This window comes from Canis lupus, chromosome 32 (assembly GCF_048164855.1).
Source record: "Canis lupus baileyi chromosome 32, mCanLup2.hap1, whole genome shotgun sequence".
Taxonomy (NCBI): domain Eukaryota; kingdom Metazoa; phylum Chordata; class Mammalia; order Carnivora; family Canidae; genus Canis; species Canis lupus.
The window spans coordinates 24,853,577-24,872,672 of record NC_132869.1 but is presented as its reverse complement, the minus strand read 5'-3'; the positions used below and the strand labels follow the sequence as shown (position 1 = coordinate 24,872,672).

The following is a 19,096-nucleotide window of genomic DNA, read 5'->3' as shown; positions in this document are numbered from 1 at the left end:
GAGGAATTGGAGAAAGAACAGCAAGTAAAACCTACACCAGGCAGAAGAAGGGAGATAATAAAGATTTGAGCAGAAACTCGATGAAACAGAGGCCAGAAGAACTGTAGAACAGATCAACAAAACCAGGAGCTGGCTCTTTGAAAGAATTAATAAGATAGATAAACCACTAGCCAGCCTTATTAAAAAGAAAAAAGACCCAAATTAATAAAATCATGAATGAAAGGGGAGAGATCACAACCAATACCAAGGAAATACAAACGATTTTTAAAAAGTATTATGAGCAGCTATATGCCAACAAATTCGGCAATCTAGAAGAAATGGATGGATTTCTGGAAAACCACGAATTACCAAAACCAGCCAGGAAATTGAAGCAGTCATCAAAACAGGCCAATAACCAGCCAGGAAATTGAAGCAGTCATCAAAAACCTCCCAAGACACAAAAGTCCAGGACCAGATGGCTTCCCAGGGGAATTCTATCAAACTTTTAGAGAAGAAATAATACCTATTCTACTAAAGCTGTTCTGAAGGTTAGAAAGGGATGGAATACTTCCAAACTCATTTTATGAGGCCAGCATCACCTTGATTCCAAAACTAGACAAAGATCCCACCAAAAAGGAGAATTATAGACCAATATCCCTGATGAACATGGATGCAAAAATTCTCAACAGGATACTAGCCAATAGGATCCAACAGTACATTAAGATTATTTACCATGACCAAGTGGGATTTATTCTTGGGATGCAAGGTTGGTTCAACACTTGTAAAACAATCAATGTGATAGATTGCATCACCAAGAGAAAAAACAAGAATCATATGATCCTCTCAATAGATGCAGAGAAAGCATTTGACAAAATACAGCATCCATTCCTGATCAAAACTCTTAAGAGTGTAGGGATAGAGGGAATATTCCTCAGTATCTTAAAAGCCATCTATGAAAAGCCCACAGCAAATATAATTCTAATGGGGAAACACTGAGAGCCTTTCCTCTGAGATCAGGAACACGACAGGGATGTCCACTCTTACCACTGTTATTCAACATAGTGCTAGAAGTCCTAGCCTCAGCAATGAGACAACAAAAAGAAAAATAAAAGGCGTTCAAATTGGCGAAGAATAAGTCAAACTCTCCCTCTTCACAGATGACATGATACTGTATATAGAAAACCCAAAAGACTCCACCCCAAGATTGCTAGAACTCATATAGCAATTCAGCAATGTGGCAGGATACAAAATCAATGCACAGAAATCAGTGGTATTTCTATACACTGAGACTGAAGAAAGAGAAATTAAGGAATCGATCCCATTTACAATTGCACCCAAAACCATAAGGTACCTAGGAATAAACCTAATGAAAGAGGTAAAGGATCTTTACCCTAAAAACTACAGAACACTGAAAGAAATTGAGGAAGACCCAAAGAGATGGAAAAACATTCCATGCTCATGGATTAGAGGAATTAATATTGTGAAAATGTCTATGCTACCTAGGGTAATTTACATGTTCAGTGCAATCCCTATCAAAATACCATGGACTTTCTTCACAGAGTTGGAACAGATAATCCTAAGGTTTGTGTGGAATCAGAAAAGACCCTGAATAGCCAGGGAAATATTGAAAAAGAAAACCAAAGCTGGGGGCATCACAATGTCAGATGTGAAACTGTACTACAAAGCTATAATCATCAAGACAGTGTGATACTGGCACAAAAACAGACACAGAGATCAATCGAACAGAATATAGAACCCAGAAATGGGCCCTCAACTCTATGGTCAACTCATCTTCAACAAAGCAGGAAAGAATATTCACTAGAAAAAGAACAGTCTATTCAATAAGTGGTGCTGCGAAAATTGGACAGCTACATGCAGAATAATGTAACTGGACCATATTCTTATATCATACGCAAAGATAAACTCAAAATGGATGAAAGATCTAAATGTGAGACAAGAATCCATCAAAATCCTAGAGGAGAACGCAGGTAACACCCTTTTTGAACTTGGCCACAGTAACTTCTTGCAAGATACATCTATGAAGGCAAAGGAAACATAAGCAAAAATAAACTACTGGGACTTAATCAGAATCAAAAGCTTCTGCACAGCAAAAGAAACAATAAAAAACACTAAAAGACAACCCACAGAATGGGACAAGATATTTGCAAATGACATATCAGATAAAAGGCTAGTATCCAAGATCTATGAAGAACTTATTAAACTTGATACCCAAGAAACAAACAATACAATCATGAAATGGGCAAAAAACATGAATAGAAATTTCACCAAAGAAGACATACACATGGCCAACAAGTACATGAGAAAATGTTCCACATCACCTGCCATCAGGAAAATTCAAAATGAACCCAAAAAGAGATACCACCTCACACCAGTGAGAATGGTGGAAATTAACAAGACAGGAAACAACAAATGTTGGAGATGTGGAGAAAAGGGAACCCTCTTGCACTGTTGGTGGGAATGTGAACTGGTACAACCACTCTGGTAAACAGTGTGGAGGTTCCTTGAAGAGTTAAAAATAGAGCTACCCTACAGCCCAGCAACTGCACTACTGGGTATTTACCCCAAAGATACAGATGCAGTGAAATGCTGGGACACCTGAATCCCAATGTTTATAGCAGCAATGTCCACAATAGCCAAACTGTGGAAGGAGCCTCAGTGTCCTTCAACAGATGAATGGATAAAGAAGATGTGGTATATATATACATATATACAAAGGAATATTATTCAACCATAAGAAAGGATGAATACCCACCATTTGCTTCGATGTGATTGGAACTGGAGGGTATTATGCTGAGTGAAATAAGTCAATCAGGACAATCATCATGGTTTGACTCATATGGGGAATATAAGAAATAGTGAAAGGGATTATAAGGGACAGGAGACAAACCATGAGTGACTCCTAACTCTGGAAATGAACAAAGGGTTGTGGAAGGGGAGGTGAGTGGGGGAATGGGGTAACTGGATGACGGGCACTGAGGAGGGCAAGTGATGGGATGAGCATACTATATGTTGGGAAGTTGAACTTCAATAAAAAAATAATTATAATTTCACAAATGATAAAATAAAAAATGGATACTTTTTTCCATCAAAATAAAAAATGTCAACACTCCAAAGACCATGATAATAAAATAAAAAGATAAGTGACAGACTGGGAGAAAAATATTTGAAAAACACATATCAGCTAAAGGGCTCATGTCCTAAATATATAAAAAAATTCTTAAAAGAAAACAACTCAGAAAAAAAAACTTGGTGAAAGATTTGAGCAGATAGTTTATCAAAACAGACATAGATTATAAGTAAGCACATAAAAAGATATTTTACATCAGCAGTCCTTAAGAAAATGTGAATTAAAACCACAATGAGATTCCACTACACATCTGTTGGAATGGCAAACAAAAAAACTGATAATACCAGTGGTTGATGAAGATGTGAATCATTCAATACATTATTGGTGGTAATAAAAAAAAATGGTATGACTACTTTGGAAATAAGTGTTCAGTTCACAGTAATCTGACTCCTAGGTGTTCACCAAGTAAAAAGAAAACATGTTCTCACAAAAATCTGCACATGAATGTTCATAGCAACATTATTCAAAATCACCAGTAATTGGTAACAAGTCAAATGAATTATTCATATCAGACTAAAAGTGGAAACAACTCAAATAACTTTCACCTGGTGAATGAATAAACAAACTGGTATGTTCATGCAATCAATTACTACATAGCAATAAAAAAGAACAAATGACTTATACAACAACATAAATGAATCTGAAATGGGTAATGTTAAATAATAGAAGTCAAACTCAAAATGCCATATACTATATGATTCCACTAAAAATTATGAATTTTATTATATGGAAATTATTCCTCAATAAGCCTGAATTTAAGAAAAGTTGATAAAAGAAGTAATATAAAATAATGATATAATAACCCCCCCCCCAAAAAAAAAGTAGAAAAGGAGAGGAGAAAGAACAGAGAAGAGGGAAAATGCAAGCAAAATGGTAAACTTAAAATTATTATATGAGTAATTATATGAAGTACAAATGGACTAAAAAGACTTCTAAATCAAAGGCAAAGATTTTCAGACTGGATTTGTTTTGAGACTGGATTTTAAAAAACAACTCAAGTGTATGTTGTTAAGCCTTATATGTAAGTACAAAAATTGAAAGCAAAAGAATGGAAATGATAGAGCATGCAAACAGTAGCTTAAAAATAGCTTGTGTGGTTATATTAATAACAGACAAAGTTACCTTTAAGCAAGAAATATACCATGGATAAAGGGCGGCATTTCATAAAGATAAAGGAGGCAACTCAACAGGAAGATACAACAATCCTAATTTTTTTTAACAATCCTAAATTTTTATGTCTATATTAACACAGCTTCAAACAGTGTATATAAACATTAATAGAAGAGTAAAGGAGAAATAGAATCCCAATCATATTTTAATATACCTACTTTTGGTGTATTATGTCCCATAGAATGACTAGATAACAAAAATCATACATTATATAGAAATCTGAACAAAATTACTAACAAATTTGACCTACTTTATATACATCTGAATGTACTTATATATATTACTACACTCAGCAACTGCAGAAAGCACATTCCAGTACAGATGAAATATTTACCAAAATATACTATATACAATCGTAAAAGGAGTCTGAACAAACTTGGAAAGATTACAATCATATAGGGAGCTTCTTGGACCATAGTGAAATGAAACTAGAAATCAATTAATAGAAAGATAACTTTAAAAATCTGAAAATATTTGACAATGAAGCAATGTTCTTCTAAATAACCAGTATTCAAGAAAGCACAATGACAATTAGATAATAAATATTCAGCATATTAAATTTCATGGGATGTGGCAAAGGTAGTGTGTTATTTACTATTTTTTGCCTCTCAGCTCCAAATTCCACCTATTTGCCAGCTTTGTGTAAACAGGTTTGGGCCCTTTAAATATTTTTCCTTGGTGGCTGTACTTTGTCATTAGAGGGCACTGGAAACACATTGCAGGAAGAACATGTTTTTGCTTCCTCATCCTGGTATGCTTGCTGGGCAAGCTTCTCTAGGACACATTACTTTCCCCAGCACTAGGCTTCTGCAGTTCACAGTGGCCAGCAGCTTCTCCTAGACCTTCCTTGATTAGCTTTATAACAGTGCCTGCTGCTAAGAGTTTCCCTGGCAACTCAGAAGGTGGATTTCCAGCACACTTTAGCACTATGGTGCCATAAGAACTTCTCTGACATTCAGTGAGCCACAGCAACCTTCCACAGCAAGGTCTGCATCTTAGGCCTTGAAGGGGCCTCTCTCTTAGGTGTGCTATTTCATTCTAGAGGTAGTAGATGTAGAATCTTCTTTACCTTTTGCTAACCAAACCATCATTACTCCAATCCACTGATATGGTTAATAATTCTTTATATTAAACTTTTTAAAATTGCTGTGTGATTTCTCTCTCTTGATCGGACCAATCAATTCACAGTGCTTAAAAGAAAAATTACTTTAAATACATATATTAGGAAAAAAATCAATTTCTAAGTTACCATCTTAAGAAGTAGAAAAAGAATAGAAAATAGAAGGAAATTAATAACAATGAAAACAAAAATTGATAAAATAGAAAGCTGACATAAAATGGAGAAAACTCAACATAGTCAAAAGTTTTTTTCTTTTAGAATATCAATGAATTTTTTTTTAATTTTTTTTTTTTTTTTAATTTATGGTAGTCACAGAGAGAGAGAGAGAGGCAGAGACACAGGCAGAGGGAGAAGCAGGCTCCATGCACCAGGAGCCCAACGTGGGACTCGATCCCAGGCCTCCAGGATCGCGCCCTGGGCCAAAGGCAGGCGCCAAACCGCTGTACCACCCAGGGATCCCTATCAATGAATTTAATAGACTCTTTGCAAGATCTTTATGAACAGTTTTATACAAATAAATGTGACAACCTAAATAAAATGGAGGATTTCCTTATTTATTTTAGAAGGAGAGTGTAAGCAAGGGGAGGTACAGAAGAAGAGGGAGAGAATCCTCAAGCTGACTCTTCATTGAGTGCACAGCCCCATGCAGGGCTTGATCCCAGTACCCTGAGATCATGACCTGAGTTGAAATCAAGAGTCAGAGGCTTAACCAACGGAGCCATCCAGCCTGGAAGATCACGATTTATCTAAATTGACACAAGAAAAATCAGAAAAAATCTAAATAGCTGTTAAATATATTAAATCTACAATTAAAAACATATCCCCAAAGAAAATGTCAAGACTAGAGGCCTTTAGTGGTGAATTATTGGAATATTTAAGAAAGAAATAGAACTAATCTTACATGATTTCTTCAAGGAATAGAGAGAGAACATTTACTCATTTATGAGTCCAGCATAACTCTGATACAAAAATATAACAAGAAAATTACAGAACAATATTTCTTATTAACAGACACAAATTAGAGCAAAATATTAGAAAAGCAAATCCAGAGAATATGCTAAAAAGGTAATATGTCGTGACTAAATTGGCTTATTCTAGGAATAAAAAAATGGTTTGAATTATGAAAGTTAGTATAATTCACCTCATTAAGGTAATGAAAGTGGAAGTCATGATTACCTCAACAGATGTAAAAAGGCATCCAATTACATTAACCACTAGTTCATGATAAAAATAGACAGATAAATAGACAGATAAATAGACAGATAAATGGAACAGAAAAGAGTCCAGAAATAGGCCCACATATATACAGTAAGCTGATGTACAACAAAGGTGTCACTGTAATTTTATGATAATAAGATTTTTTTTCAATAAGTGATGCTGAAGCAACTAGATAATTCAGATGGAACAAACAGACCTTAACACTACTTTACACCACTTACAAAAATTAATTTCAATTGGATTACAGACCTAATATTAAAGGAAATCAGTAATTTTCTAGAATGGGGGTTGGTAAATTTTTTTTAAGTCAATATTTTTGACTGTGGGTGACACAATCTTTGTTGCAACTACACTACTCTGTTGTTCTAGCACAAGAGAATCCTTAGACAATATATAAATGAATGGGAATGGCTGTGTTCCAATAAAATATATACAAAAACTTTACCACATGGGCATAATTTGCTGACCCCTGTCCTGGAAGATAACAGAAGAATTTTATGACCTTGGGGTAAACAGTGATTTCTTAAATAAGACCCCCCCAAAAAAAACATGAACCATAAAAGGTTGATAAAGTTCTGAAATTCTACTTCTCAAAAGACAGCATTAAAAGAGTCAAACAGCAAGACATAGCCTAAAACACAAAGATATTTGTGATATATATGCACATGTATCCTTGTATATATATACATATATATACACACAAATCATATATACAGCATATGTATCCAACAAATCACTCATAGCCACAATATCTAAGGAATACCTACAACCTGATAAGAAAAAGATAATCAATGAAGATAAACAGCTCACACAAAATGAGCAATAAACTTAAGGAGACATTTTGCAGAGGAGTTTACTAAGCATGGACATAAGATTCTGAAAAGATGTTCTTTATGATCAGTCATCAGGGAAATGCAAACAAAAATAAAGCCATAATAAAATATCAGCATACTCAGCATGGCTAAAATTAAAAAGACTGACAATATGAAGTGGTGGTCAGGATATGGAGCAACTAGAACTAAAACTTTCATACGTTATCAATTGGAGAAAAAATTGTTACAACTTCTTTGAATCACTGGGGTCTACTAAAGCCTTCCCTATGACCTGCCAGTTCTAACACTTGGTATATAAGAGAAAATGCATGAACATGTCCCACAAAAGGCATGTACAAAACTGTCATAGCAGATTTCTTCATAATAGCCTGTAAATAGCAAGCAGTTAAAAAGAACTGATAACATGGATGAGTATAACAGACATGATACTAAACCAAAAAACCCAGGCACAAAACTAGAACAAACTGTATCATTCTATTTCTATGAATTTCATACAGGCAAAATAATCTATGGTGGTGTGTACAATGGAGGAGCATAATGGAGCATTCTGGGCACCAATATTCTACATCTTGATCTAGACAGTGGTTACGTGATTAACCAATGTAAAAATTCACTTGGGCTATATATACTTACAATTTGTGCATTTTAGTTTCAGTATGTCAAAACGCAAAAAAAAAAAAAACCCACATTTTTCAATCACAGAAATTAAATGAATATATTTTCTTTTTTTTAATAAAGATTTTATTAATTCATTTGAGAGACAGCGTACGAACAAGTTGGGGGAGAGGCAGAGGAAGAGGGAGAAATAGACTCTCTGCTGAGTCAGGAGCTTGATGTGGGGCTCCATCTCAGGACCCAGAGATCATGACCTGAGGCGAAGGCAGAGACTTAACCATCTGAGCCACCCACGTGCCCCTAAATGAATATATTTGCACTAAAAGATTCAAACACTGAAAGACATAGAGTGAAATGTTAATCCTATCTTCATTTCTGCTGTCTTCCCTAAAGAAAATAATCAAGTGTTTAATCAAGTGTTACAATCAATTGATTGTATAATCAATAATCAATCAAAAATCCAAATCAATTTTTATGCATTTATATGCATAAATATATGCCAATGTATAGTAACATTTTAAAAATATACATTAATGCTTCACAATAATTCTATAATTTTATTTTTACCCTAAAAATACATCTAAAGCTCTTTCTATATCTAGTGCAGATCAGTCTCATTTTTTTTAAAGGTACACAAAGTTTGTAATATCAAGGTAACATAATTAATTCAGTAATTTTCCAACTAGTAGAAATTTAGATTATTCCTATTTTTTTCACCATTGAAAACAATGGTGCACCAAACATTCTTAAGTTTTCTTTGTGCACATAAACAAGTACTTTGTGGTACACTATGAAAAATTAATTTATTTTGGCTAAAATTATAGAAACAAAGTTACTGAGTAAAAGAAAATTGTAGAGTAAAAGCTTTGGTAAATTCTACCAATTGCTTTCTCAGAAAGCCTTACAAATTACATTCTGGCCAAGTGTACATAAAAATACCTGGCTCCTCACATCTTTATAGGCACTAAATATTATCAACCTTTTAAAATAGTTTTTAAATTCCAGTTAGTTAACACACAGTGTAACATTAGTTTCAGGGGTACATAAATATTATCAATCTTTTAAAATTTTGCTAGTTCTAAGGGTAAGAGAAAAAAAAGCAATTCACTGTTACTTAAAATTATATGACTTAGGGCAGCCCAGATGGCTCAGCAGTTTAGTGCTGCCTTTGGCCCAGGGTGTGATGCTGGGGCCCCGAGGTTGAGTCCCACATGGGGCTCCCTGCATGGAGCCTGCTTTCCCTCTGTCTGTGTCTCTGGCTCTCTCTCTCTCTCTGTGTCTCTCATGAATAAATAAATAAAATCTTTAAAAAAAATTATATGACTTAAGTCAAAGACAAATATCAAATGGTTTTACTTTATGTCAAACCTAAAAAACAAAACAAACAGAAAGCAGAAACAGAACCATAAATACAGAGAATGAACTGATGATTGCCAGAAGGGATGGGCAGGGAGGGTAGGCAAAATGGGTAAAGGGGAGGAGGAGTACAGGTCTTCAGTTACGAAATGAATAAGGCATGGGATTGAAAGGTATAGCAACAAAGAATATAATCAATGATACGGTAATAACATTCTATGGTGACAGATGATAGCTACCTTTATGATGAGCATAGCATAAGGTATAGAGATGCTGAATCACTAAGTTATACACCTGAAACTAATGTAACATTGTGTGTCAAATATACTTCAATTTAAAAAACTACATGTCTATTCATTATTCATATTTCTTCCTACTGGAGTGACTATTTATATCCTTCATACATGTTTCTATTAGGTTGTTTATATTTTCTTGTTGATTTTTTGGTGTTTATTACATTTAATAAAATGTATTCAAAAACAAGTTGAAAATATTGTCTCCTGGTTTGTCACCTTTAACTGTTCTTTTTCTCATCCCACGGCACTGGCTAGGACTCTCAAAACAGCATTGAAAAACTTTAGTGGAAAAACCTCTAATATTTTATGATGAGGCAGGATGCTTTTGTACGCAGATATTTTTCATTCAAATAGAGAAGTTTCTCCTACTTCTGGTTTGCTAAAGTGGTTTTATTTCTAATAAAAAATAGATGTCAAATTGTATAAATGCTTTTTGGCATCTCTTAAGAGAATTATATCATTTTTTCTTTGAGCATATGATTTACATTAATATATTCTGAATTTTGAATCAGCTTTGACTATCTTGGATAAATTCTACTTAGTTATGATTTTTCTACATTTCTATATAAATGTATTAATCTAAAAAACACATTTCTGGATTCATTTTGCTAACACTTAGGATTTCTGTATTTGTGTTCATAAATGAGTATATGCTTTCTTTGTTCAGTTTTAATATCCAAGCCATGTCAGCCCGAATGCAAATGAATTAGAAAACTTTTTATTTTTCCCAAACTTTGGGTTAATTAATTTAGCACAGGGATTATTTGTTCTATGCTTACAGAACTATCTGTGTTTGGTAACTTTTTATGAGAACTTTCTCAATGTTTCACTGTTAATTTGTTCTTTTAAGGTGCCTATCTCCTCTTGGATCAACTTTGATTTTATATTTTCTAGAAATTATTTTATCTAGATTTTTCTAATTTATTACCTTAAGTTCACCATTTATCTCAGATTTTTAAGAGTATACTCCATACCCTCCTCATAGTTATGCCCCTCTTCATTTCTTTTGTTGATAATTCTCTATCACTTACCTTGATAAGATATTCTAGATTTTTAACATTTTTGATTCTTTTTTAAAAATCAGATTTTAATTTATCTGTATTTACTTCACTCTATTTCATTCATTTCTGTTTTTTTCTTTAGTAAGGCCTTCCTTCTATAGTTTAATTTTTCTTCCACTAGCCTCTTGAGCTGTATGCAAGATTTACTTCTATTCAATCTTTCTTTCTTTCTTTCTTTCTTTCTTTCTTTCTTTCTTTCTTTCTTTTCTTCTTTCTTTCTTTCTTTCTTTCTTTCTTTCTTTCTTTCTTTCTTTCTTCTTTCTTTCTTTTTTTCTATTCAATCTTTCTTTTCTTATGTAGGCATTCAAGATTATGCATTTTCTCTGAGTATATATAGATTTTGAATTGTAATGATCTTACTATCCTTCTTGTAGTGGTCAATATACTGGCTCCAGACCACACTATCTAGGTTCAAATCCCAACTCTGTCATTTATAGATTGTGTTCCCTTAAGCAGGCTATTTAATAGAGCTTTGTGTTTCAGTTCCTCATCTGGGAAATGAGATGATAATGGAATCAACCTCTCAGGATTATCATGATAATAAAATGAGACAATCCATGTAGATCATGTAACACAAAGCTGGTTGTATAGTAATGTTTAATAAACCTTAGGTATTGTTATTTCTGAGCAGTTTGATAACTTTCTTTAAAATTCTTTTTTTTTTTTTTTTTTTTTTTTTTTAAATTTTTTTAATTTATTTATTTATGATAGGCACACAGTGAGAGAGAGAGAGGCAGAGACACAGGCAGAGGGAGAAGCAGGCTCCATGCACCGGGAGCCCGATGTGGGATTTGATCCCGGGTCTCCAGGATCGCGCCCTGGGCCAAAGGCAGGCGCCAAACCGCTGCACCACCCAGGGATCCCTAAAATTCTTTTTTATTAAAGTTATTTAAAGTTACTTGAAGGAATGGCTTTTAATTTCCAAGTTTATAAAATTGTATCGCATTATTAATTCCAAATTTTATTGCAGTGTGATCAAAGAATGTGATCTGAATGATTTCTTACCTGGGAATTTATTAACATTGTCTTTGTGTTTTATCGGCTAGTTAATGTTGCACATGTGTTTGAAAAGATTGTGCATTCACCATTTATTGTGTACAAAACCCTTTCTAATTATTCAATCAAGCTTCTTTATTGTGTTATTCAAATACTTTTTATCCTTGCTTTTTTCCTACTTTATCTGTCCTACTTTTTTTCCCTACACTCTTACTTTATCTGAGGTGTGTGGAAGTCTTCCAAAATGGCTATGCATTTTCATTCCTATTTATATTTCTATCAGTTTTTACTTTATAAATTTTAAGCATAACTTTTGATTTTATATTGTTAGAATTATTAAAGTTCATTATTAATAAAGCTTCTTATGGAATTGTTTCTTTTTTTTAATTTATTTTTTATTGGTGTTCAATTTACCAACATTGGAATTGTTTCTTTCATCAATAAGAATGTTCTTTATCTTGTTAAATTTTCTGCATTTTTTTTGTCTAACATTGTTACATATTTGCTACTTTTTGTACTTGCCTGACATATCTTTGCATTTGCTTTTATTTTCAATCTTTTTAGATGTGGTTCTTCTAAATAGCTTATAGCTATATGTGTTGTTGTTCTACTAAATTTGATATTCTCTATCTTTGTTGAAGAAATTTATTCCATTTGTCATATATTATATCCACTGTCACATGATTATTGATGATTTGACTTTATTCCTGCCATCTGTTTGTATGTGTGCATGTATTTTTTATCATGCTTTTAGAACTTCCCTCTTATCTCTTCATCATGCCTTGTCTCTGATGTCTTTATGTTGCAACCATCTAGAATGGGTTTGGCCTGCAGGCCAAATCTGTCTCATTGCCTGTTTTGTAAATAACGTTTTATTGGAACATACTCATGACCATTCAATTACATATTATCTCTGGCTGCTTTCGGTCTATAGCAGTAGAGCTAAGTAGTTGTAGCAGAGACTGCATGAACCACAAGCAAAGAATATTTACTCTCTGGTGTTTAACAGAAAAAGTTTGCCAATATCTAATCTAAATTTTAATTTTATGTTACCGATTTTTAGACATATACTATATTTAGATAACTACACATCAAATAATTTATTTTCTCTCCACGGTTTCTTGAACATCTTCACCTTTCTTGGATTCCTTATTTATTTTATTAAAGTTCATCCTATAGTCATACTTTCAAGAAGATTCTATGACGCATATCTATTAAGGCTTTTATTTCAAAAATCATGTTTCTAATCTCTAACATCATTGTTTGCCTCATTTTTATGGATGTAATAACATCCTGAATCTCTTTGAGAATAATTATTATATTTGTAATACTTGTAACTATAAATTTTATTTATTTTTCTTAAAATTCTAAGATAATATTTATAAAATAAATTTATACTTCTCATTTTATTGTATTTATTAGCTCTCTTTCCTCGGGTATTATTTCAGAATTTACTGAGTTTGGTGCCTCTAGAAATGTGGATTATTCTTGTGTTTGATTATTCTTGTACTTTGTTAATGAGAATACCTATTAATACTCTATTTCTGCTTAATGTGAATTGACTCTGGTGATTATTGGGAAAGGGAAAGACATATGGCTTGGCAGAATATTTTCAGAGTGATGAGTCTCCCTCTCCCTCTTGAGATCCATTCTTCTATTCTGTTTTTTGTCTCCCATGACCCCACAGGCTCACTGCTTTAATATATTGACCAATAGAAGCAGGAAAAGGGAAGGGATCAGCAGTCTAGCTGCTCCACATGCAGTGTCTCAATCCTTCTGGATTGAGGATTAGCTCCCCCTATTCACTGAATCTGTTCTCTCTGAGCTTGGAGGTTCCCTGAAATTGCTTCTACCTCCCTCGCTCTCTTAAGCTTAGGAGTATTTGAGGTTTAATTGCTCTAATTTGTTCATCCAAGGTCTGATAGCACCATCTCCTAAAAATTTCTGATACATTGATGACACTTTTTGTTCCCAAACGTGTTACCAATTATTTCTCTCTCCCTTTTCCCACACCCATCTCTCAATATTTTCTGTCATTTCATAAGATTTGGTAAAGATTAAGTTTCCTTCAGTCTGACATCTTGATTCAATCTTCATAAATAAGAATCTTTAATTTACTCCTAAAATATCATTAAACATAATTTATTTCTGGGTAGTAACTTAAGATCTTATCATTTTATATCAAAACATTTTAAAAGATAGAGTATCTCTGATACAGAAAGGAAATTGAAGCCCTACTTCAACAACATCTCTGAAGGTACTCAAAATGATAAAATGACTTTCACCAATGATAGTGGAAAGGGATATTTAGTCGTAAGTCACTTGCCTTTAAAACTAGATTGGGTAGGGAAATGTGGGTGCCTCAGCATTTGAGCATCTGCCTTCAGCTCAGGGCATGATCCCAGGGTCCAGGGATTGAATCCTGCTTCTTCCTCTGCCTATATTTCTGCCTCTCTCTCTCTCTCTCTCTCTCTGTGTGTGTGTGTGATGAATAAATAAAGAAAATCTAAAAAAAAAAAAAAAAAAAAAAACAAAAAACAAAACTAGCCTGGGTAGTCTACTTATTTTTAAAATGTTCTTTCATAGGGTAAGGAGACACTGGTTGCAGAAGAACTGTAGTGATTTAGCCACTTTTCCCAGCTAATAGCGAACTTGACATATTAGGCAGCAGCAATCAGTGACATTTGTAACATTTTCAGTCAGAAAAATTTGGCTATCAAGCTAATCTTGTTTTGGAACTCTACCTCCATCCTGCTACACACAATCCCTTGACTGCTGAGTAGTAGCCTGTTCAGAATACATCACAAATTAACTTTAACCGTTTTAATGCTGATTTAAGGGAACTCTTCCTAGAGTGGCTAGAAAGCATAGACTCTGACCTCCGCACCGCCCCCCCCCCCACACACACATTACCTGGTTTTTGAAATTCCTGAAAATAAGAATAGCTGTTTCATTTGGCTTTCTTTAGGGATCTCAAAAGGGATGAATATATGTTTAAAATTCCTGTTTACTCTGAGATTTTGCAACAGATTACTAATACCACATCTTCCTCTGTTTCTCTTTTCTCAGTCCTAGAGTTGTTATTTGCCAGAGGTTGCCATCAGAAACCCTGTACATTCCCAGAGCTTTCTGAAATAGCATTTGATGAATCTCCCAAGTTTTCTGTTTGTTGTAGGTAAAAAAAATTTTTTTCCTTGCCATGATTGGTGCCTATCTCACTATTTGCTGTGCCCCAATTTCAGCCTGGCAGGGTGTGTATGTCCTTTCATGCTCTGATCAGGTTATCTCCTGCAGCAGCTGCCTTAGGGGCACAGTGTTTTTGTAGCCATAACCTGTACTTTCTCATTTTTAAGGTGGTGGTACATGGGCACCTAGGCAGCTGGAACTTTTGGTTTTCAGGGTTCCTATCATTGCTGGGGCCCTTGCCCTCTACCATCACCCCTTACCTTTCTTTCAACCTCCCCAGGAAGAGGGGGAAAAAGGGAAATTCACGTTTGTCTCTTACTAGGTGCTCACTGTGTGCATTATGTTAAGTATTTTCACAAATATTTTCCATCAAACCTTCAGGCTTAACTGCACAAGGGAGTTGTTCTTATCCCCACTTGTATCAATTAGGAAACTGAGGCTCAAGGGAAGTTAGGAGTTTGCCTGGGACTACACAAGTGGCAAGCGGGTAAGTCGGGATAAGGATCCTAGCCTCTAAGCTCCAAAGCCCAGAGGATGTCCCAGAGAAAAACCCTGAAGCCTGGCTCACCCAAGAGTATGGATCCGAATTCAGATGAGAAACTAGAGGCTGAAAGAGCACAGCAACTCCTCCTTAAAAAGTACAGGGCTAACCAAAGTACCTTTAAAACTGGAGAATTGGGGGCACCTGGGTGGCTCAGTCGGTTAAGCATCTGACTCTTGATTCCCTTGATTTTGGCTCAGGTTATGATCTCAGGGTTGTAAGATTGAGCCCTGTATTAGGCTCCACATTGGGCATGGAGTCTGCTTAAGATTCTCTCTCCCTGTCTACCCTTCCATGTCCATGTCCCCCTCTCTCTCTTTCTAAAAACAAACAAACAAACAAACAAAAACCAGGAGAATTGTAGGACCAGATGTCAGACTGAACAGACAAAATTGACTGGTTTGGAAATTTTTGTAAAGTCATGGAGACATAAATTTTAAGTATGGATTAATTAAGTTCTCAGTTTCTACATTATTATGGATAAGCCAATAAATTTTCTTATGGGCCCATTCTGCTTTTTTCTGGCATTGCTTTTCTCCCTTTGGCCTAAACAAAAGGAGCTCTCTCCAATTCAATAACTCAATTCAATAAATATTTATTGTTTAGCTACTTTATGGTAGGGACTATGTTGTCCCTGTATGTTGAAGATATAGAGAAGAATGAAAACATACTTCCTGATTTCATATAGTTAGTTCACAGTACTGAGAGCCAGGGTTGGGAAGGGCAGACATAAGCAATTGACAAACCTACAATTAACATATAACATGATCATATTTCTGACATAAGGCTATGCAAGGTACTATAGGATGGAGAAAAGTGCTAACTTAACCAGGGTGGGGGTGGGCTGAGGAATGGATAGGGAAGATTTTCAATAGAATGCAGTTCTTGACATATGATTGAGCCTTTCAGATGAGATTCACACCAAAGTAAAGGAGCAATGGGTACCTTTTCCTGGGAGTCTGAGAAGATAAATCAGTTGCTAGCACTATCTTGGAATCTAAATGAATTTTTAGTTGCCTAGCTGTCTTTCAAGTTTCTATGAGGTTACTTGTATGTCTATTCCTGGGTTTCTGGGTGGTCATTCTGGATTTCCCCAGTGCTTGGACAATAATCTTCCTCTTTTGTGCCTCCTTACCCTGGAGCTCAATGAGGAAATCTACTCAGTTCCTCTCAACCCCTAGGCCTATTGCTCCTTCCATTACTAAGCAACTATCTTATCTTCTGGAAGCCTTTTCAGCCGTCTATGCACAATTTCAGCTTACTTATTGCCTCTGCTGGTTGCTGTGGTCGAATGGTTTTTGAGGTCCACCTTCTCATGCATGTTTTTCAGCTACTGTTTTTATTGCCACTGTCTAACCCTCTTTCTAACATATTCATATTCTCCAAGAAAGGAACTAGTTTGTCGATAATTACTAACCTCTCCTTGGGTAAAGCTCTTATATTCAGTTAACTCATAGGTCACTATCTAGCCAGGGGACTGGTTGCCCTCTTGTTGGAGCTGAGCCCTATTTTAAGCAGGGGCCCAGGGTTACAAGTGACAAGGATGGAGGCCTACAACAATAGAGCCATTTATAAGGCAGCCATAGAAGGAAGCCAAGGATAAGGTAGACAACCTACAGAGCTATGCTTACTGAGAATGAGGCTACAGATACACTAGAACCACTATAAATGGAAAAACAACATACTAATATCAACCATAGTAGACCCTTGGCTAATTTTAGGTAACAGTAAGGGGGAACAAAAAGGATAAAGAAAAATAGAAAGTTGCTGGGAATAAGTACTTACAAGAAAGAAGACTGAAAATAAGTACATCCAAGGAAAGGAGACAAGTTGGCCTACTAGACAGGAAATAGTCTTTCCTGAGGTCCGTAAGAAGCATGTCCAAAGACTTCTTTCCCTCCTCAAATACATCCTATCTCATGATAGGAAGTGATGTCACAAAGATGGTGACATAGGTTGTTCCTGACTATTGCTCACTTTCCAAGAATAACAAGAACAGGACACCACTGAGTGAACCCTAGAACATAGGATGAGGCTGAAGCACCCCCATCATGACCAAGACAGAGACCAGAGACAAGACCAGAGATCAAGACAGACTGCATTAGAAGGATAAGAGAAGTACCAACAACATGCCCCTACCCCAAGCCAGTGCAGTATGCAGAGAGGTTTCCCCCGAGCCTCTGGTTCTTCCAATGGGAAAGGAGAACCCAGCGGGGACAACTAGTGCCCTCAGTACTGTGGGTAACATTTCAGGAGCCCCTACTCTGATCTCACTACATGGGGACTGCAGGAAAATCTGCAGGGGATGAACACTGGGAATCTGGCTGTGACAGAGAAGGGGAAAGGGGCCAGCAACAACCAGCACACAGATCTTGGCAGATAAAATTCATACAGACAATAACTGAGTAGTAATCTCAACCAGTCACTTTGCTCATTTGCAGAACCAAGTCAGAGGCACACTCTGACTAGGGAACTCAGCAGGGTGCAGACCTACCTGATTTGGATCCTCAAAATAGAAGTTTTTTCAATGCTAAGCCCAGTTTGCCCACACCCAGACAAGGTGGTGAGTCACAGCTCCACCCACTGTAGAGAGTGCCTTCCGGCTCCATCTGACCAGAGGTACTGGCAACTACTCCTGGAAGCTGTGCGGCCCAGCAGTACTCAAGTCAAGGGGCAGCTAAGCACAGCTGATCATCCACAGAGCAAAGCCAAATACCCTGAATGGGGAATTCTGGTGTTGTGAACAGATAGGGGGATCAATTCATAGCCAAGGCTGAAGGGAGTTCCCAGCCCCTCCCAGCTGGAGAGACTTTGGGAAATTGAGCAGTTCCTCCCCCTCTAGCCCAGGTAAGGATCTGAATCACAGCATTACCTGCTATGTTTTTTGGCCTCATCTGACCAGAAGGGTTGGCAAAAACACCTGGAAGCTGTATGGCCCAATAGCACTTGTGCTGAGAGGCGGATGAGCAGAGCTGATAGTTTACATAACAAACAGTGGCCCTGCTCAGTCAGGGAACTTGGGGTGCAGGTTGGCTTAAGACAACAAAGAGCTTTACTGGCATTAAAGCGGCTTCTCTTGCTGTGCCCAGGCAGGGAATCTAATTCATAGCCCTGCTCATCATTGAATATAGCCTTTGGCCTGTCTGAACAGGGAACCTAAACAGAGCACATGGAATGCTGCATAGCCCATTCAACAACCATTTACACAGCAGCACTAGAACAGAAAGGACAACCCATGGCTTCCCCATATGTAGAGCAAAAGCAGTGGCCTCACCCAATGAGGGAATTCAGTGCACACTCTGGCCTGATTTTGGTTCCCAAACAATGAGCTGTTCAAGCCCTGAGTTCTATCCTGCTGCCCTGATAGGCCAAGGAAGGCAATTCATAGCCCCATCTATTACTGAATATAGCACCCAGTCCAGACCAACTAGTAAGCCTAACTGGAAAGTCCAGACAAATGTAGAGCCCATTCTATAGCCTTACTTGGATAAGGAACCAAGCCTGCAGTCCTATCCAACAGTTCTCAACCAATGATGCACCTCCTCATCTCTGTCCCAGAGTTCTAATAGTTACCTTG

At 36.1% G+C, this 19,096-nt stretch overlaps 1 protein-coding gene across 6 annotated transcripts in view; it reads right to left on the bottom strand.

Annotated features, from left to right (window-relative positions):
* Window positions 1-17,454, bottom strand: part of TEX9 (testis expressed 9) — a 196,674-nt gene extending 179,220 nt beyond the window's left edge. For 2 of the 6 annotated variants that reach the window (XR_012022597.1, XM_072808733.1), the window contains exon 1: window positions 17,305-17,453. Coding sequence is in view for 5 of the 6 variants with exons in the window: in XM_072808733.1 (XP_072664834.1) it covers window positions 17,305-17,430 (126 nt within the window). In the remaining variant the exon portion in view is untranslated. Of the gene's footprint in view, window positions 1-17,304 lie in introns of all 6 variants that reach the window. The other 4 variants (XM_072808738.1, XM_072808736.1, XM_072808734.1 and 1 more) reach the window with 4 other exon arrangements.
* Between the last annotated feature and the right edge of the window lie 1,642 nt (window positions 17,455-19,096).